This window comes from Notechis scutatus, chromosome 3 (genome assembly GCF_049901735.1).
Source record: "Notechis scutatus isolate UNSWTSFEM ecotype Mainland chromosome 3, rNotScu1.2, whole genome shotgun sequence".
Taxonomy (NCBI): Eukaryota; Metazoa; Chordata; class Lepidosauria; order Squamata; family Elapidae; genus Notechis; species Notechis scutatus.
In genome coordinates this window covers 87,410,931-87,432,586 of record NC_142011.1, presented here as the reverse complement: position 1 = coordinate 87,432,586, position 21,656 = coordinate 87,410,931, and the positions used below count along the sequence as shown (strand labels likewise).

Here is a 21,656-nt window from a genome sequence, read left to right as displayed (position 1 = left end):
ACATAGGCTCAATATCTGAACTACTTTCGACCACAATTGAGCCCAAAATTTCTGTTGCTGAGTGAGACAGTTGTTAAGTGAATTTTGTCCCCTTTTACGTTTTTTTACCATAGTTGTTAAGTGAATCATTACAGTTTTTAAGTTAGTAACATGGTTGTTAAGTGAATCTGGCTTCCCCATTGACTTTATTTGTCAGAAGGACGCAGAAGGGGATCAAAGGTTACCAGGACACTGCAGCCAGCATAAAGATGAACCAGCTGCTAAGCATTTAAATTTTAATCATGTGACCATGGGGGATGCTGCAAAGGGTGTAAGTGTGAAAAAAGGTCATAAGTCCCTTTTTTCAGTGATGTTGTAACTCTGAACGGTCACTAAATAAACAGCTGTAAGACAAGGACTACCTATAGTTTCTGTCCCACACATATCTGTGCTAACATTTCATGTTTGTATTTAAAAGAAAGAAAATAACAATTGAAAGGGTGAGTGAGCATCTGTGAGTTTATTGCGTGTAAGACCAGTAACCAGCTTCAAAAAAGAAGCATTATTTTGGAATTCTACGTTTGGGAAGCACCATAAAGGTCCCTTTTTGGAGGTGGACCCTCAAGTAGCTACAGCTGGACTGAAGAACGAGAAAGCAAGAATATATAACAGTTACTTGTGGCCAAGAGTTGCTTATTGCCTTGAAGTAGATTACCAGAAAGTTATACTGCAAAGAACAAGTGAAGCTAGAATAAATAGTTGGGGAAGGCTAAATTTGATTTCGCTTAAACATTAAATTAACTACAATTAATTTGATTATTCCCTATACATGTAATAGATATGAGAACTTTGGAAGGAGCTCTGGGGGATGGACCAAAGGAATTTGAGGCCGCATGCAGCCAGAGATGCCAGGTCCAGCACTTGTGTGATGGAGGAATTCCTCCTATTTGCAACTAAAAGCCACATCATTGGCTACATTGCAAGGAAGACAAAGATCAAAAGCTAATATAATGTAACATTTAAAGTACAAGTTGTTAAGTGAATCACGTGGTCGTTAAGTGCATTTGGCTTTCCTTTTGACTTTGCCTGTCAAAAGCTCCCTGCAGATGATAATCCTAGGACCTGGAATGTTGCAACGCCCATAAATATATGCAGGTTGCCAAGCAACCAGAGTTTGATCACATGACTGTAGGGATGCGGCAAAGGTCATACATGTGAAAACGGGTCATAAATCACGTTTTTCAGGGTCGCTGTAGTTTTGAATAGTCATTAAATGAATGGCAGTAAATCGAGAACTTACCTGTATTGGATTTCAGCTTGGTGTTTGCTGAATGATGTTAAAGTTATGAGGCCTGTTTAATTAATTCATATTTTTATCTACAATTTAGCTTTTCATTCAGGTAATGGGATTATTTTGATTCTATCTGTCCTTTCAAACATATATTGGACATGAACTAATCAAATATAGCAGCAAATATATCTATAGCAAAATTAATATATTTGACCAGAGCTCAACATGTGGAAGTCAGGAAAACAACTAGTCTGATGTTGCACAGTTTTGGAAATACATCAAGACACTCCTTATACTTAATAAAAAACTCTTTGTAGGTATAACCTCTGAAGAATAGTGAAAAATCAAAATAACATGAAAGCATGTTTTGTTCGTGTTGCTAATAATTTCTTAACTTCCTTGAAATATACAAGAAACGTAATTCCTCATTAGCCATCATTTTGTTATTCTATACGTATTTTTGATAGTCCACTAGTTTTACAGATGTTTCTTGTGTTATTTGCATGCCATAAATGCATACATTTCTTTAAATGTACTTGTATCATCTTCTTCTGATATTTTCCTGACATCAACTTGTACAGTGAACCTAAAATAAGCCATGGGTACAATGCTAATTTGTACTCCCATCAGCCTCCTCTACAAGCAGAGATTCCTTTTATGCAATGTATTGCATAAACATTGCATAAACATAATCTTATCTCTTTGGTGGTTCTTATCTTTACCATTAAAATCCAGATTGTATTCTTTTCACTATTATACTTGTTTGTTAAAATTAAATATCAAGCCATATCAGCTGTATGGACGTTTCGGATAACTTTTTAGGTGGTGCAGCAAAGAATTGAAAGCAAAGACAAGCGTGATAGGTGATTTAGAAATTTGATAGATTGCAGACAGACAGACAGGCAGATAGATGTTATGACAAGAAATATTTGTATACATTAGTATAGAGTTTTGCAGACATGATATTATTCTGATTAAAATCGGAATTCCGATTTTTTGGCGGGCGGGCGGCAGCGCGAGCGGCAGGCGGCGCGAGCTGAGCCCGTGTGGGCGGGCGGGCGGCGCGAGCGGCGGGCGGCACGAGCTGACCCCGTGTGGGCGGGCGGGCGGCGCGAGTGGGGGGTCTCTTTTGGCCGGCCCTGATTTTTTTTTCAGAGGGGAATATCATGCCTGGTTTTGGTTAATTTGCATTTGTCCACTAAAGTATTTTTCCACTACAATATTGGGGTATTTTTGTTTTTGTTTCTACTAAATATTTGTGTTCTAGAACAGTGTTCGCCAGCTGGTGGGCTGCGGCCCACTGGTGGTCTGCAAGAAAATTTTGGTGGTCCACAGAAAAATGTCACCCCCAGAGCACCCCCCAAAGGAATTAATCCAGGTTGCGCAGGAACACAAGGCTGCGCCACCCACATGGCCCACGGGAACCCTCCCCACCCACTCATTCCTTACCTGGTGGTCCCTGAGGTTCAAAAGGTTGGCAGTCCCTGTTCTAGAAGTAATAAAAAACTTGGCTGTTCCCCCAGCTTTGGAATTAGGATGGTCTCTTTAAGCTGAATGCAGTTGTGGAAAAATGGGCTTATTTCTTTGGACAGTTTTATGTTTCTTTGTTCATTTTTTAATAGTATTGTTATTCTAACATTGTGAAGCCTCACAAAGTCATTTAGCATGGGCAACCTAGAACTGTAATAAATAAATAACCATTAAAAAATGGTATCATCTATAAATGTGAGTGAAATAAACTAAATATGTACAAGGTGTAAAATATTGTTAGTTATTTGATACATAAAAATTATTCTACATTGGTGTGTATTTTATCATTGTAATATCTATATTTTTCATATAGGCATGCAACATATAACACATTTTGTAGAAGTGGTTCGCTTAATATTTGGATTGCACCATGATATTTAAAAAAATACTTCGCTTTTTACAATAGAGTCCCCAGATATTATTAAATTACAAGTCCTAGGAACTCACCATTACCATTCAGGTGACACTACCAAAAATTTTAGCTTGGTGGTATTTGAAGGGATACAGGTTCTCCATTCTAGTTTAGAAGGAAAAGATTCTCCATTAATTCACATAAATGATATTAAAATATGTTGACTTTATCTTATTAAAATAAGTTATAGACTAATACCCTCATCCAGTGAAAATCAAAGAGAATTTCTATGCAAATGGAGCTATTTTTATGCATTGGTTTTATCAGCTAGGTATATCTAGCTATTACCATCTTTTTTGTTATCTTGAAACTATTTAATTTTGTTTTTATTTTTCTGAAATAACATTGGGAAATATTTTTAGTGTTATGGTTTCAGGCAGAGATGCTTTATCGTTTAAATTATACAGGAACAGCAATCCTATTTAAGATTATCAAATCAGGAGAAACTAAAACAAAATTAGCTAATATAAATTTAACTCTGAAAATATCCAATGGATAGTGTGTGTGTGTTTTGTGTTTTGATTTTATTTGATAAAGAAACAACTTTAAGAATGTGTTCTGTTAATTTTGTAACAACTTTGTAAGAAACAATAAAAGAAAAATAAATTTATTATTTGCAGAAAGAAAAATGGAAAAAATTTATCCAGCAGTGAGGTAAGTTTTACTACAGTTACCCTATCAAACCTAGATCAGATGGTAGCTGAAATTCCATGAAATTATGTTGTGGGTAAAAATGTACTAAATACAATAAAAAAGAGGTTAGAAGAATGTTTTAGCTATATTTTCTCTTATACAGTAAGAAAATAGAGTATCTATTTAAGTGAGATATATTATACAATCCTCTATGTGGAATTTTACTGACTGCAGTAGGGCTTATTTCCAAGCAAATAAATAAAAGATTATGACATACTAGCACTAAGTCATTGTATGTAGCTTCATTTAGAAACTGAAATAATCATATTTATTTTTATTTTGATAATATAGATAAACCCTCACAAAAATCAAATTATATAGTGGCTGCACAGAGCAACTTGTCATGAAGTCAGGAGCAAATATTCATTACAATACCTCATCATACTTTAGAGAAAAATAAATACAAAACAAACAATAAAAATAAAAGCAGACATCCTTTTACAAATTTGTATAGGAGAAAAAGAATCTGGCAAAAAAAAAATCACACTTCTTTTGATATTGGATAATACAAAAATAGAATACAGCACTTGCTCATAGAGCTTGCAGGGAATTGATTAAAAAATAGAGTAATAATTATGTGTGGTAGAAGCAGTAGAACATTATATGATTTAATAATTCTACAGCTTTGATCTACTAGAATAAATTTGAAAAAAAGTTTATATCCACTAGTCTTAGTAAAAAGAAGCTGATAAGTAGATGGTTTATATTGGCCAATGTAAAATGTTTTAAACAATGCAGGTTTTTTTAAAGATGATATCTGTTTTGCAATATTTATATTACAGTGAACTCAATTGATGTTGCTTATGTGTAGGCTGTTTTAATAAGTACATTTCTTAAAGTGTTATATAATAGTTTTCCTTTGCGGCCAACATATATCAAGGTTAAAATATTTTCCTTAAATCTATACTACGTACATTTCCGTTCTTAAGAACTGGTCATACATGTGTGGATGAATGAGAAGTAAATACTAAATAGGGACATGGAAAACATTTGAAAGAAGTACTTTTCAAAGGAGTTAAGTCATGTGTAAGTAAATCTCCTCTTTTTGAAAGATAAAGCAGCTGCATTTTCTGCAAAGCTTGTGTAACTACTTAGAGGGCTGTGTTTGTTTTTCTGGGCCTGAATTTGATGGCTGTGCTGGCATGCAGATCGACAAGGGTGGAACAGCCTTTGAAACAGCCACATGAGCTTGGCAAAGGAGGCGACTGCTTTAACGCTTCAAAGAGAGATTTCATTCACACTTTGCAAAACACCTCTTTGAAACACTCTATTTACTTATTTATTCTATATCACTGTAAAATATCCTACCAAATTGTAAGCAATTTTCACTTGCACTGCTAAAATACGTAAGGTCATGTTTTTTATTACTGAATATAATCCAGGAGAAAGAGAGCTGCTTTACCTTTTTGATTTTCACCTGGAAATAACAGAAAAATTGCTTGCAATAACCAATTTGGTGTGGGAAGTGGAAGGACAGGTAGGCATGTACTACTAAGTTCATCTCCCAGTTCAGTCTTTTTTGGTCTATCCTGGCTGGTTAGATTTACAACCTATTTGATTCATTCAGGAATAAGCATTGATAAAATAAAGATACAGCATTAATATAATGAAGAAAATAGCAAGCCCTGTTTCTTTTGTAAAGCAAAAACATACGTCTTCTTCATTTGGCAGATCTAGGATTCAGAGAGTAATTCACATTAAATTGTTTAGCTATGTTGAAATAATTAAGATACCATTGTTTTGATGAGACCATTTCCTCCTGTAATCTATGCAGAAAGAAGTCAAGAAAGAGCGAGCTGCAGTAGATAAAGTATTTGTTGGAAGAATTTGGCAAATTCTGAAAATTATGGTCCCCAGGACATTTTGTAAAGAGGTAAGTTGCAAATAGAGAATAACCAGTCTAATACTTTTGTTTTGAAGCCTTACTAGCTTGTCTTTCAGATGTATTTTGGCTGCAATCTCTAAAATGCCAATTCAACGTGAAGGATTCAGTCCCATCATATCTCACTTAATGACCACACTGCTTAACAGTGATTTTTCTTCTGGTCCTTATTTTGGTTGTAAGTCAAGGACTATCTGTACTTCATATTTGGAACAGATTTATTTTTAAATCAACATTATAAACAGCTTTATTTTATAGTTTAATTTGTACTGATTCTTTATGGTTGGAAAAGATCTGTATGCTTTCTGTGTAAAGCTGCTAAAATTAATACAGTTTTAAATATTGTTTTTATAACTTTCTTATAATAGACAGGTTATTTGATACTTATTGCCATTATGTTGGTACTTCGCACATATTGTGACATCTGGATGATTCATAATGGAACAGTTATCGAGAGGTAAGGGTCATTTATATATTTCAAACCAATTTCCTACCATTATTCTTCCATGTTACCATATATCAGAAGCTAATACAATAGACCTCTGGTCACAAACGCTTCTGACCATGACCAAATTGGGTGATGACCAAAAATTTCACAAAATTTTTGCATCTGGTTGTGAACAAATACTCGTGTGGCGATCAAACACAGCTGTGGCAATTTCCCCTTCCACGCCATTCATTTTGTATGCACGTGCACAGTCAGTCTCGCTTCCGGTCACGACCAAATTGGGTTGCGACCAAAGTCATGGAACGGATTACGGATTACTGTACTACTATTTTTACAAACAGAGTTTTCATACAGATAAATGATATTTGTCTTCAATGACTAAATATAAAGGCTTCATCCAAGTACAATACAAAATCAAAATGTATTTCTAAGTGAACATGCCATGTTAGGCCAGAGGCTCTCCTCTACCCTTTTAGTCTCTCTTGGAGCTCCCTGGAGAAGAACCAGTGTGGCTCATAGAAAAGCAAAAACCATAGTTTAAGGGTTAGCCTTGCTCAATTGGTGCTCTCGTGAGGTGCAAAAATCATAGTTTTCTCCCAAATCCCAGATATGTTGGGATTTCTCTCTCAGAATTCCGTAGTAGCATGACTATCAGTTTTGTTGACTGGGAGTTTTAAAAGTTGGTATTTCAACATACTTGAGTGTGTCACTCAACCGCATATATGTATGAGATTATTTTATGGAAGGTAATACATGATTCCATATTCCCATGTTGCATGTACAATGCAATATTGTGGGCACTAGTCATCTAAACCATGAATACTCTTGGATATCAAGAGTTTTGCTCTTAGCATCAAGAATCTTATGGAGAGGAAATTTACACTTTCCATGTTGACATTCATGCAGTAATCCTGTTTTCTATGAAACGTAAATGGATAGCTATTATTTTTACCTTACAAATGTTGATGTCTATGAGGGATGTTGTTTATTAGACTTCTGTAGTACAGGTGGTCCTCAACTTACAACAGTTCATTTACTGACCATTCAAAGTTACAACGGCACTGAAAAAAGTGACTTATGACCATTTTTCACACTTGTGACCATTGCAGCATCCCCATGGTCACATGATTTACATTTGGATACCTGACAACTGGTTCATATTTATGACCGTTGCAGTGTCCCAGAGTCATGTGATCCCCTTTTGCGACCTTGTGACAAGCAAAGTCAATGGGGAAGCCAGATTCACCCAACAACTGTTTTATTAAATTAACTACTGCAGTGATTTACTTAACAAATGTGGCAAGAAAAGCCAGGGGCAAAACTCACTTAAATTTTGCACTTAGCAACATAAATTCTGGGCTCACTTGTGGTCGCTAAGTTGAGGACTGCCTGTAGTAATTATCCATTATTCTTTGTACAATAAAAGCATATTATGATTACTTTGCCTAGTCAGAAATAAAACTGTTAAATTCTGACCATTTTTTTTTTCTTTCAGTGCAATCATAAGCAGGAATCTGTCGCTATTCAAGGATTTCTTTTTTAAATTTGTAGTTTCCATTCCACTGGTAAAGAGACATAAATATTAGCATGTATCTACAATGTTTATGCTCATAACTGATGCATAAATGAAACAATTGCTTCTTTTCCCCAGTGGTTTTTGACTTCAGAGAGATTTAGTTTGAATAATATCAGCTAAATTGTATACTCTTTCTAAAGCTTTATTAATTGCCTCAAAACTTGTATTCTTACAAATTATACAGTATGGTGCTGGTGACTTTCACTGTTGTTCTCTGCTACTCCAAAGACAACCACTTAGTAGATTAAAAGTAAACAGTCTCAATTGCCGCCAATGCCACCTTGAATCTTGTTCTAGATTGCTCTTAATCGAATTATTCCCAGTCACTGGGAGTGCAGTTCCCAGCTTTGGCCATGCTGGCTGAGAATTCTGGAAGTTGAGGATGAGCTCACTAAGAAACATTGCTGATCATTGGATGATTGTAGTCAAATTTCTCCCTGCTATGTTTCTAAACCATTAGTATTATTTTTTTTCTTACCAAATTCTTCACCTTCCTGAATATAATTTTTTATTCCTTGACCTATTCTTTTTTTCCTCTATATGTATTGGCTTTTATCCAATTTGAATCCTATTTATTAATTTTTTTTTGCATTTGCTGCTATAATAGCAATAGCACTTAGACATATACTGCTTTATATGCTTTACAGCCCTCTCTAATCAGTTTACAGAGTCAGCCTCTTGCCCCAACAATTTGGGTCCTCATTTTACCCACCTCGTAAGGATGGAAGGCTGAGTCAACCTTGAGCCTGGTGGGATTTGAACTGCCAAATTGTAGGCAGCTGGCTGTCAGCAGAAGTAGCTTGCAGTACTGCACTCTAATCACTGTGCCACAGAGGCTCAGTGTAATGTAGGAGTGGGATTTTTTTTTGTTGGTTATTTTTTTTTTTTTTACAAAAAGCACAGAACTGCCTTTTATAGTGGCAGCCCATGCTTTCTCCTGTGGAAGACCTAACTTAACCCATGTCCTGAGGACAGCAGAAATGGAGAAAATATATATCTCAGTGACGTCAGGATGGAAGTGTAGGTTAAGCAGGCCTTATGGAGGCATGGGATTTAGCAATACGCTTGTTTGGCGATAACTTCTTTGTAGTGTGGTGTCTTCAAGGAGATGGGCAACAGTATGTGGAAGTTTAAAACCCACCACCGCCTGTATAATTAGTTCCATTGGTGTGAAGGGTAGGAAAGGAGGTGATGGCTTTCACCACGGGTAGAAAGGAAGGTGATGGCTTTCACTGATTCAGTTGTCGCTTTGTCCACAGTTGTGGGAGCACATCTGAATGTTGATATGGTGTAAAGTAGGGGTGTCAAACTGGCAGCATCACAGCGACGTCATGTGATGTATCGGGACTTTCCCCCCCCCTTTGCTAAACCAGGTGGGGGCAGGGCCAGCATGTGATGCATCCAGCCCACAGGCCACGAGTTTGACACCCCTGGTGTAAAGATAGTCTTGCTGCTTCTTTTGTTGATCTTTTCTTGTGTTCATTTTCACGGCTTTCCACTTGTCCTTGTGGAAACATTGTGGGATGGGTCTTGCTTCTGACACTAATCTTGCGCATATGGTGGTTTGCAGTGCTATCATTGGCCGCAGTAGAAAAGATTTCAAGAGGTACTTGTTCAACTTCATCGCTGCCATGCCTGCTGTAAGTGGTGCTTTTTTGTTCTTGACCTCTTTGGGGTAAACTGAATAGGTATTCAGTCACAACTTTTCAAATAACATTTGGCCGTTTGCGGTATTTATTTCTTTTCCTACTTCAATTATGCACTCACTATATTGTAGTGGCTTCCAGAAGTTAGGTCTACAACATGACACAATGTTGTGGAAACTATCATCCAAACTATTTGCAGTGCTCCAAGTTGCCCACCCTTGATCTTAATGTGAAAGATTTGTTTAATGTCACTCCAACCACAATGAAACAGGAGGAATAAAATAGTCTATATCCAGAGAATAAAAGCTTAGGGAAAGTTAGTATTTAATAGTGCAAAACATACTTAAAAATTGATAAACTGCTTGTTCCATTTTGGTTTTGAATCAAAGTGCATAAGATACAATTTTGGTGTGTTTTTTCTCTTCTTATCATTAACAAAATGGTAGTTTCTCACTTCATTAATGGAACAGCTCCTCTTCCAGACTGATGGGGAAGTGTTTTATACAAGAAAGGATTTTTCAAAAAAAATATTTTTGGGGCTCTACATCAAAGTAAGAGCAAGGAATTCCATTTGTAGGAATTTAAACTTGATGGTATAAATAATTGTTCGATACTCTTAATACAATTCAAAAGTAACTCTGAGTTCAAGACTGGTTCTTGGCCAATTCTTTTCCCTTCTGTTGAAGGGATATGATATGAGAAAAATAATCCAAGTTCCTCTTTTCCTATGTAGTAATTTTAATAAAAATTGTGATTACAATAAAAATTAATACAAACTAAAAGAAAAGAAAGGGGCAGAACAGAACATTAAACATATTAAAAACTGAAAAAATAAGAATGTAATAAAGAAAAGGAAAAGACTTCCCCTTTCATCATGAGCCCCCATCATATAGGAAGTATGAACAATTTTAGTGGCAATGCAGTAAAATATACAGCCAATAAAACAGCCACAGTAAATATCATTAAAATAAAAGTCGTAAACATTAAAAAATATCATTATGGTTTGTCACACTTTCAGCCAGATGCTCAGACTGGATTTGGCATGGGCTTGGGATAGGCAGATAATAGAGAAAATAATAGCGCAACCAAAATATAAGATAAACATGAAACACAACGGTTAAATGAAATGGAAATTCGAACACTTTTACCAGTCCCTATACATTCTGGGGAAGAGTTCAGAATGTGAAGAAGGATGGTGTCAGTCTCATTTCCAAGGGAAGATCATTTCACAAAGCCAGAGAAGTAGGACCCCATGTCCTCCATTCTCCTTACTTATAAAAGTGGAGAATATGCAGAAGCTTCTTCCAGGAAAAACATATCAAATGGGCCAGTTCAGGTAGGTGAAAGCCTTACTGTAGATATGGGGTGTCAAACTTGATTTCATTGAGGGCAGCATCAGAATCATGTTTGACCACAGAATGAGGGGGTCGTGGTGAGGAGGGGCATGGCGTCAACTTGACGTCACTCATGGGGAAGCACCTGTGGTGGCCCGAGCACTTGCCAGCAAAAATAGGCTCGCAAGCTCCGTTTTTGGCTGGGACAGCCTCCTGCAACCCTCTGCCAGTGAAAACGGAGCTTGGAAGAGTCACGTGCGGCCCTCCTGAGCTCTGTTTTCACTAGCAGAGGGACTGCGGGCCAGTCCTTCACTGTTTCCAGGGTGGACCTGCATGCCAGAACTAAGCACCATGGGCCTTGAGTTTGACACCCCTGCTGTAGATAATTGAGACCTGTAGTAACATATTAGCATGTTAAAGCTTTTTTTGTGTGTAGAAAAGCCAACAGAACAAATCCTAGCATAGAAATGAGGGGAAAAAATGAAAAGTTTTCAAAATCAAAGAAAGAATTAGAAAGTCCTGATTCACACATATGAAAGAGAAAGCCCACTCCACTGTTGCTGCTTTCTATTTCTTTGGTGGTACCCAATATGTGATCCTTACAGATAAAAGATTGTTCACCGACATGCTGTAATTTATATAATCCCCAGTATATTGTGATATTGTGCCATGAGAAACTCACCACCTGGCGAAAAAATTCACAGAGTAGCAAATACTACTACATTTCAAGCTTCCTCTTGGTGCTTTGTATCTAAGCATATATTTCTTCATGAAGTTTTTTTAAAAAACGGATTACAACACAATCCTATGCAGGTTTACATTGCATTCAGTTTATTGGGGCTTATTTCCCAAATAAACATTGCTAGGATTGCAGATGAATTCTTTGTGGGTTGTATTCTTAAATTGGATTTTAGTTTGCCATCTGTTGGGATCTAAAGTGGTGGTGGGCTTTCAGCAGATTGGATTATGTGTTCTTACTGATATGTTCTTACTTATAGATTTCCCTAGTGAATAACTTCTTGAAATACGGACTAAATGAACTTAAATTGTGTTTCCGTGTCCGGCTTACCAAGTATCTTTATGAGCAATACCTACAGTAAGTAATATTTTTTGTTTAGTTTTTAACATTAAATTAGATTAAAATTAAATAAACTCTAAAGTTAATATAAATTGTAATATATAAATTAATGTATAAGAAGGCACCGGTTCACCTTGCCTCCTTGCATGATCTTTGCAAGATCCCACTGCCTAGATAATTTGTTGTCCATTTCTTCCCTTCTTAGGGGAAGGTGGTAGAAAAGATAGTTGTTTGGCAGCTTCAGAGGATCCTGGATGAAATAGATTATCTGGATCCCTTTCAGTCAGGATTTAGGCCTGGTTAAGGGACAGAAACAGCCCTGGTTGCACTTGTGGATGATCTCTGACAAGAGTAGGATGGGGGTAGTATAGTCATCCTTGCTCTCCTTCATCTCTCAGCAACCTTCGATACCATCGATCATAATATCCTTTTGGGCCAGCTATGGAGTCTTGTGCTGGTTGGGCTCCTTTATCCAAGATCAGGTCCCAATCGGTATTGATAGGGAGTGAGAGTTCCAGGCCACAGTCTGTGGCCTGCTGCAGGGTTCTTGCCTCTCGTTCTACATGAAGCCACCAAGTAGGATCATTTGTCACCATGGGCTGAGGTATCGTCGGTACTTTGAGTTATCTACATCTCCACCCCTGGTGACCCGAGTGATGCGATTTCTGCCCTTTCAAGGTGCCTGGGAGGCTTTCGAGTTCTGGATGAGGGACAACAGACCTTGATTGAACCCTGATAAGACTGAATGGCTTTGGGAGTGTGGAGCTTTAAGATCTGGGACTTTGACATCTTTAGTTTGGATGGGGGGCATTATCCCACACAGACCTGGTTCGCAATTTGGGGTTTCTCCTGGATTCATGAGCAGGTGGCAGTCAAGGCTAGGGCAGCCTTTGTACAACTTCGGGTTGTGCGCCAGTTGTAGCCTTTCCTGGTTCAGGAGCCCCTGCAGTCAGTCATTCAAATCCTTGTCATCTCACATCTGGCCTATTGCATGTGCTGTACATGGGTCTGCCCTGAAGAGCATTCGGACACTACATCTTATACAGAGTGTGGCTTTAGGGACCCTAGAGTTGCCCATGTCACACTGCTGAACCACGAGTTACACTGGCTACCAATTTGCTTCCGGTGCAATTCAAGGTGTTGGTTATCATCTTTAAAGCCCTTTGTGGCATGGATCCAGGTTACCTGAGGGACTACCTCATTCCAATGGGCAGTGTCACAGTGGAGGTGGTTGATGGACTCGTAACAGATCCCACCTCACCCCTGCAGTTCTTATTTTTTTCCTCTCCATCTTTTAATGATAATTTTAATTATAATCTCTCTCTCTCTCTCTCTCTCTCTCCCTCTCTCTCTCCCTCTCTCTCTCTCTCTCCCTTTCCCTCCCTCCCTCCCTCCCTCCCTCCATCCATCCACACATGTATAGAAGTATATGTATAGTTTTATTTCTTTTCATCTTATAAACAGCCCAGAGTCGCCTTGCAGGGAGGGAGAACAACAATTTTAATAAATAAATATAAATGTAGATAATCATTTAGTAAAACTATTGTGTTATATTTTGATTATATAATGTGATTTCCTGACATTTCAGGAGTTACACATTCTACAAAATGGGCAATCTGGATAACAGAATAGGCAATCCTGATCAGCTGCTTACACAAGACGTCGAAAAATTTTGTAACAGTGTAGTGGACCTATATTCAAACCTCAGCAAGGTAAGTGCGAAGAAAAAAAGCAATTATGTTGTCATCTGCATGTTGAAATATTATTTACATAGTAGCAAGTTAAATATTCGTTCTCAGCATGAAACTGAAAAACTGCTGAATTAAAGATTTTTCTTGTATTTAAATAACTCTTAAACAGTAGAGAAAGCAAAAACTATTTAGAAACTGACTTCTATTATAGGAATATTTTTAAATACAGATTTTTTGTTTTTTAAAAGTGAATCAGAACATTCACATAATCTTTGAGAGACTAAGTTATAAAGAGACATTTTAGCTATATTTATTTGAAAAAACCGACATCTTTTTAAAGGTGTCCTTTTAAATAAAAATTAACGCTGCATGCTTTCTCCCATAACCAATATTTACCATTAAATCTTATTTTGCAGCCATTTTTGGATATTGTTCTATACATCTTCAAACTAACAAGTGCAATAGGAGCACAGGTAAAATTGTATTTTTATTTATGCACTTTAAATATGAATTATATACTATTCAATAGGAGAGATGAATTATTGAGAAGTTTCTATAATGTAATATTGAGAAGTATTTGGAACTAAAATGATAAGAAATTTAGAAATTTTCAACCATTTTATTATAATCTGTCAAATGTGTGCTGTATCCTCTATAAACAAATATAATGCGGGGTATTCTTTTAACAATGCCTTGATAATGTAATAGGTTATTCAGACTTTTAAGAATTTTACATACATTAACATTCTTGTAGAGAGCCAGTTTGCTGTAGTGGTTAAGGTATCAGACTAAAAATCTGAAGAGTGTGATTTCTAGTCCCACTTTGCGCATGAAAGCGGCTGGGTGATCTTGAGCCAGTCATGCTCTCTGAGATCTATAGGCAATGGCAATCCACTTCTGAAATCTTGCAAGAAAAAATTGCAAGGCCTTATCCAGGCAGTCAACAGGAGTCAACACAGAGTTAAACATATACAGACATGCATGCCCACATCCCTGCACACATTTTTTGTAATAGAAATTGATGTATTAATAAGTTAATCTTTCAGAAAAGGTTTCTATCATAGATCAGCCCTTGACGTATACGATATCCTATAAGCATTTACTCAGAAGCAAATATTTGGAACCTGCTGTCATTTATAAAAATAATTAAATGTTATTTAATTTCAGAATTGGCAGGTCTTACTTTGAGATTGATTACATTTTTCTGCAGTTGGAAGTAACTTCTAACCTGTAGTCAAGTGATACTTTTCCTTGTAACCAGCCTCTGCACAGATGGATTGCTAGATGCATTCTTTTTGAAAAAGAAAATATTGTTAACAGATTTATTCTGGAAGTTGTGTCTTATTTTACTCGTTGATATTTTCAGGGCCCTTCTTCCATGATGGCCTACTTGCTTTTTTCAGGCTTTTTCCTTACACGCTTAAGAAGACCTATTGGTAAGATGACGGTTACAGAACAAAAATACGAAGGCGAGTATAGATACGTCAATTCACGGCTCATTACAAACAGGTATGAGATGGCTAAATCAAGTCTTTTATGTTGTTATTTATTTTTAAAAAATCAAAATGTTTCATGTTAAACCTGTCTATATTGGTTGGCATAACATGAAAACAAAGAATTTTCATCTGAAAACTGAATGAGTAAGATGTATATGTTTGATTTGTTGTAATTTGTTTTAGGGTAATTCAGTTTTTGTAGGAAGCGCATCCTAAGATAGTTGACTTCTTTTCTTAAAAAACAACTTCTTAAAATACCCATTTTATTAAAAAAAAGTTGAAGTTAGTAGTGATGTGATATGAACTTAATGTGAACTTTAATGCAAAAGCAGTGAAAATCGGGAGTAGTTATTGGTAATTCTATTAGAGAATCAAGGGTATGGCTGTAATTAAGAATTTAAGAATGCATGCACCCTGAGTTATTCTGCTTGGTCATTTGAACAAGAACATTTTGCTAATTTTGTTATTACAGCAAGCTTTCACTAGTTGTAAGACTAGTTTCAGGGTCTGGTCCAGACATGTGGGAGATTGAAAATCATGAAATGCTGAAACAGCCAATGTGATTCTGTGTTGCAGGGCAGGATTAAAACGTGTAGTAAGCAGGGAAAGAGAGTGAGGGAGCATTTAAAATTATGACTTCCAACCAGTTGTCTGAAACGGCAGGTGCCATTACACATTTTTATCACCTGTGGACAATCCCACCTCATTCTCCTGCTGCATAGCTTGATCTTGCTTGCAAATATGTGCTGATTAGACCTTTTTTTTTTTTTCTACAGTGAGGAAATTGCATTTTATAATGGGAATCAAAGGGAAAAACAGACAATTCACAAAGCTTTTCACAAACTGGTAAGTTAGTGTCAAACCATTTGGTAATATAAATAATCCATAACATTTGGCACAGTGATGTTAAAGATTACGAAAGGTGCCTATGCTAGAGGGATATCTGCATGAGACAATGACTTAATGAAAAGTGAAAAACAATAGAATTATAGAATTCTTTATTGGCCAAGTGTGACACATGAGGAATTTGTTTTTGGTATGTAAGCTCTCAATGTACATACAACAATAGTGATAGATCATTAATATAGTCATTGTAAAATACATTCATCATAAAACATTAGATACAATACTTAGTGATAGTCATGGATATTAAATAAGCAATCAACATAAATCATATTTAGGATACTAAGTAAACAATATAAATCGTAAGATACAAGCAACAAAATTATATTCATAAGAAGTTAAGGAGATAGGTAATAGGGAAGATGAGAATAATGATGGTAATACTGCCTTTTTAGATAGTTTGACAGAATTGTGGGAATTAATTGTTTAGCAGAGTGATGACATAGGGGGAAAATGTCCTTGTGTCTAGTTATTCTGGCGTGCAGTGCCCTAAAGTCGCGTTGAGGGTAGAAGTTGAAACTGTTTATGTCCAGGATGTGAGGGGTCTGTAGATATTTTTACAGCCCTCTTTCTGGCTCATGCAATATACCGGTCCTCAACGGAAGGCAGATTGGTAGCATTTTTTTTTTCTGCAGTTCTAATTATCTGTTGAAGTCTCTGTTTGTCTTGATTGGTTGCAATCAAGGTGAAAGAATCTATTATTTTTTCTGAAAGCAAATCCAAAAGATATAGATAAAAAGGAGGGGACTTGATTGTAGCATATTGGCCTTTTCTATAAATTGGCCCTCTGAATGCTTTAGTTGTAGTAAGGATTTTGTCTCCTTCAATTTGATTTGATTCAATTTGATTATATCCACTCTCCAAAAATACTGCCAAACTTGCTTAATTATCTTCTTCCCCTCTCAGCCTTTATATCTTTAATTTTTCCTTAAGTCTGATTTAAAATGCCCTTTAGACCCAGTGACTTCAGAACAAATGAGCTTTGTTGATCCTGGATGTGGACTTTTTTTTTTAAAAAAAAATGTATTTGACTTTTACAAGTACCGTTTACAAGCACCAAAGTCTTTTTTTCCCCTCACCATTAATACACTTTTTTAGTTTCCCATATTGCATTATAAATATATTTTCACTTTTTTAGTTGTGAGCAGGTTGAAGCCCTGTCTGAGATGCAAAACAAATCTTATTGTTAAAGCTTAATAAATTTGATGTATGAAGTTTAAAAGGCAAAAACCTATTTCACGTTGCAGACTTTTGCCTCTGAAAATTCATATCACAATTCAAGTTTAATTTCTAATGTGCCACAGGTTTCCTTGACGGATGTGACATTCCAAGATCCTTCTTTACCTATTTGCATATTTTATTCTTGGGAGTTGTCAACATAAGTAAACCACATATTGAATACAGCTTCTGTAATTCTTTTTTAAGACATATATACGTGCATGTATATTTCAAAATTGTTCTGCATTTTCTTTGCCATTTTTAATCTTAACTATTTTTTTAGTCTTTGACTACATTCTGTGTAGCATACACATCCACATATACAATTTTTTTTCTGGTCCTCATGCTGCTGTCGAATGATTTTTTGCTCACCTGTAGCATTTTTATCAACATTCCACCAAGTATTTTTTTCACAGACTTCTCATAACTCCACATATTTTTGTGGTATTTTGTAGCATACACCATTTCACTCTTTCCCAAACAATTTTCTCATTCTTTTTCCTTATATCCACTTTCTGTTCATCTAAATGGGAGATTATTATATCTTCTGAAACTTTTTCATACAGGATTTGGCACCAAATCAACTAAAGTCCTGTTTTACTTAAGCAAGCTCATGCTATTCTATGCAAGCTAAGATCTTTAATTAGAGACTACTTTGTAAGCCAATGTGCTATTTATTGCCTGCACGATACCAACTGAGAGGCATATGCAGTTAAATTACACAAAATGAACCAAATTTCATAAGATTACTATTCTTGCATGAGATATCTTGAGATTGTTTTGATCATTTTTAAAAAATTTATTTTTGGGAACGCTCAACGATACACAGTAATTGCTTCAAAAGGCTCATGATTCCCTCATCCATGGACATCTAATATAAAAATATATAAATTTGATTAAATGGTGAATGAAAAGGTTATCTTGAAATTATTACAATTTTTAAAATGTACTATAGCAATAAAATCAGCAATATGTTTTCTGAAAATTGGAACTTATGAAAGACAGTACCATTTAAAAAAAAAAAAAAGATTGCCAAAAGTAGCCTGCTACTTATACATTTTCAATTTTTGGATAAGTATTTCCTTCCTGTAGAATGCAACATTTTTCTTTTTTGTTTCCAAATAAAATAAATACATCCTAAGAAAGACTGAGACACAATCTATTTTTAATCCATCATTTAAATACCATGTATAAAATATATTAACATAACTTTCCCATTTTTTATTGCCCTAGGTAGAGCACCTGCACAATTTCATTTTGTTCCGGTTTACAATGGGCTTTATAGACACCATTATTGCTAAATGTAAGTCTCCCTTCCCTCCCTCCCTCCCTCCCTCCCTCCCTCCCTCCCTCCCTCCTTCCTTCCTTCCTTCCTTCCTTCCTTCCTTCCTTCCTTCCTTCCTTCCTTCCTTCCTTCCTTCCTTCCTTCCTTCCTTCCTTCCTTCTCTCTTGATATAGAACTTAATGGTACTTTCCATAAAACAGACTTTTTGCCATGTAGAATTCAATAGTGCCAGTATCTACTTTCTTATTTTTAAATAGCAGCCTCTCCCTTCTGATTCCTGTAGCATTTAAGAAGTTTCCCCAATGTTGGGCAGAAGGAAAGGAAAAACTCTGTCTTATAGCACAGAGTTTTCTCCTCATTTTGTTGACCCTAGACCAGGGGCATCAAACTTGATTTCATTGAGGGCCAGATCAACATTGTGGTTGTCCTCCAGAGGCTGGGAGGGAGGGGAGGGACCGGAGTGGTCAGAGCCGACTGGGCATGGCCTGAGAGACCTGGCCAGCTTGACATTTTCCAGCAGAAAAAGGCAAAACCCACCCATTGCATATGCTGGATTTGCTTAATCTCTCGATTCGCTTAATGATCATGTGATTTGGTTAATGACCGTTGTGGCTTACTTTACGATCATTGTAAAATGGTTCTAAAATTGAGTCAGGTTACATGGGCACCTACTTAATGGCTGCAATGATTTACGACCAAAATTCTGGGTCCAATTGTCATTAAGCAAGGGTTCCTATACAGCCTTGCACTCCCTTCCTCTCCAATGAATATAAATATAAATATGAATTCCTTTGTGCTGGAGTGAGCATTCCAAATGTCTGGGGAATGGTTAGGAGGCAAAGTAAAACTGATCAGCCTTTTCAGTTTCATTGTCAATTTCAAGCTTGAAATCCCAGTTGTGGTCACACAATTTTCCCCACTTAGCAACCCGGACTCGCTGGTTCCTAATTGTGGTTGCTAAACAAGGACTACCTATATTAAACTGAAAAGAATAAAACAGTGTTTCATGAAATTGCTGTCCAAATGTTGGGTCAGTCCATATTTAAAATAATGACATGGACTTAGAAATACTTTTTTTTTCTTCAAATGTTATAGATCTGGCAACCGTAGTTGGTTATTTGGTTGTTAGCCGTCCATTTCTAAACTTGTCTCATCCTCGTCATCAGAATAGCACCCATGCTGAACTTTTGGAGGTGAGTAATATATTTGCTGCAGTGATTGTAATAAATGACACACATATTGCTTGTTTGTTTTTTGAGAGAAAAAAACCCTATATTTCATTGTTTTAAGGATTACTACCAAAGTGGAAGAATGCTGCTGAGAATGTCTCAGGCCCTTGGCAGAATAGTTCTAGCTGGCCGTGAAATGACTCGATTGGCTGGGTAAGTGTCAAGTACAAGCAACTAGAGCCACCCATAAATAGTTGAAGTAAACAATTTTATTGACTTCTACCTGTGCTATAAGAATCTGCCCAGACTGCTCGCCTTCCTCAGAAACAGCCAGATACGGCTTTATGGATCTTGAAGGAGGAGGTCAAGCTTGGCTTTGCAAGAACTCTAAGCTAGATCCTCACTTGACTCCTGCTTCTAGCCTGGCCAGCAGTTTCCCCAACAATAAGATTGACCAATAAGTGTAATCCTATTTTCATTCATAAAATAAATTTATTTTATCCTCCTTGTATTCATTTCTAATTATGAGATAATTGAGATTAATTTGATTGTTTTGAAATATAAAATATAAAGTATTTTAACAAAGCTTGGACCATTATTTAATAGAAAAAAGTAGTTTCTAAATAATTATAATATGCTCTCATGATATGTAATATTTTTGATTTCCATTTTAAACTGTTGATTTCATTTAACTATTGCTTACAGTATTAAAAAGAGTAAAGAAAAAAGACAGCAACAAAACATATGGAGGGAGAAACTGAAAGATTTGGAAACAAGTAGACAAAAGGACCCAAACAATTCAAACATTAAGAAAGAAATTGATCTGGTAAAACATAAGATAAATCTAAATCGAAAAATTAAATTAGCAAAACAAAATTATTTTGAAAATGCAAATAAGCCGGGGAGGTGGTTAGCCCATAAAATTAAAAAAGAACAAGAAAAGAGAATGATCGTAGCTCTCCAAGATCAGGAAGGGAAATTATGCACACAGACCCAAGAAAAGAAAAAAATTGCTAAGGAGTTTTTTATGAAATTGTATAAACAGGAAGAAATACCAGAAGAATCTATTGATCAATACTTGAATGAAAAAAACTTGCCCGAAAATACTGATGAAGAGAAACAAAATTTGAATAATAAAATATCTATAGAAGAAATTAGGAAGGCAATTGGAACACAAAAAGCAAATAAGACTCCTGGCCCAGATGGAATTCTTTCGGAATTCTATAAGGAATTCCAAGAAACAATAGAGGAGATATTGGTGGACTTGTACAATGAAGCCCTGGAGAATGCTAACATGCCTAAATCATGGTTGGAAGCATATATTACCCTTATTTATAAAGAACAATCAGACCCACAAAAAATTCAAAACTATAGACCAATATCACTTTTAAATGTAGATTACAAAATAATGGCTACAATATTGGCAGAAAGATTAAAGAGAGTATTAAGTAGAATTATCCACATTGATCACAATGGCTTCCTCCCCCATAGGCAAATAAAAACAAATACAAGAACCATTATGGATATATTAGAATATTATGAAGTATACTCAACCAAGACAATGGCATTGATATTTTTAGACGCCCAGAAGGCATTTGACAACCTGAATTGGAATTTCCTTATTAAACAACTGATAGGCATAAAATTTGGTGAAAATTTTATAGGATTTATTAAGACAATTTATAACATGCAAACTGCAAAAATATTAATAAATGGGGAAAATACAGATACCATAAAGATAAATAAGAGAGTAAGACAAGGCTGCCCCCTAGCTCCTCTATTGTATATATTGGCAGAAGAGACTCTCTTAGTACAAATTAGGCAAAAACAAGAGATTAGAGGACTAAAAATTAAAAAAGAGGAATATAAACTCCAGGCATTCGCCAATGATATGGCATTTATATTAGAAGAACCCTTAGAAGTGAGCCCTATACTACTAAGAGAAATAGAAGAATATGGAAAGGTGGCAGGGTTAAAAATTAACAAAGAAAAAACAAAAGTGTTAACAAAAAACTACAAAGCAGA

The 21,656-nt window shown here is 36.0% G+C and overlaps 1 protein-coding gene across 4 annotated transcripts in view; it reads left to right on the top strand.

The window, feature by feature from the left end:
* The window catches only part of ABCD3 (ATP binding cassette subfamily D member 3), a 50,094-nt gene that overhangs the window by 6,212 nt on the left and 22,226 nt on the right, over positions 1-21,656 (top strand). The window contains exons 2-13 of one of the 4 annotated variants that reach the window (XM_026671841.2): positions 3,833-3,866; positions 5,680-5,778; positions 6,156-6,244; positions 9,382-9,451; positions 11,790-11,887; positions 13,458-13,581; positions 13,977-14,033; positions 14,927-15,069; positions 15,833-15,902; positions 18,411-18,480; positions 19,558-19,655; positions 19,753-19,844. In XM_026671841.2, coding sequence (XP_026527626.1) covers positions 3,833-3,866; positions 5,680-5,778; positions 6,156-6,244; positions 9,382-9,451; positions 11,790-11,887; positions 13,458-13,581; positions 13,977-14,033; positions 14,927-15,069; positions 15,833-15,902; positions 18,411-18,480; positions 19,558-19,655; positions 19,753-19,844 — 1,044 coding nt within the window. Of the gene's footprint in view, positions 1-3,832; positions 3,867-5,676; positions 5,779-6,155; positions 6,245-7,730; positions 7,801-9,381; positions 9,452-11,789; positions 11,888-13,457; positions 13,582-13,976; positions 14,034-14,926; positions 15,070-15,832; positions 15,903-18,410; positions 18,481-19,557; positions 19,656-19,752; positions 19,845-21,656 lie in introns of all 4 variants that reach the window. The other 3 variants (XM_087960650.1, XM_026671842.2, XM_087960649.1) reach the window with 3 other exon arrangements.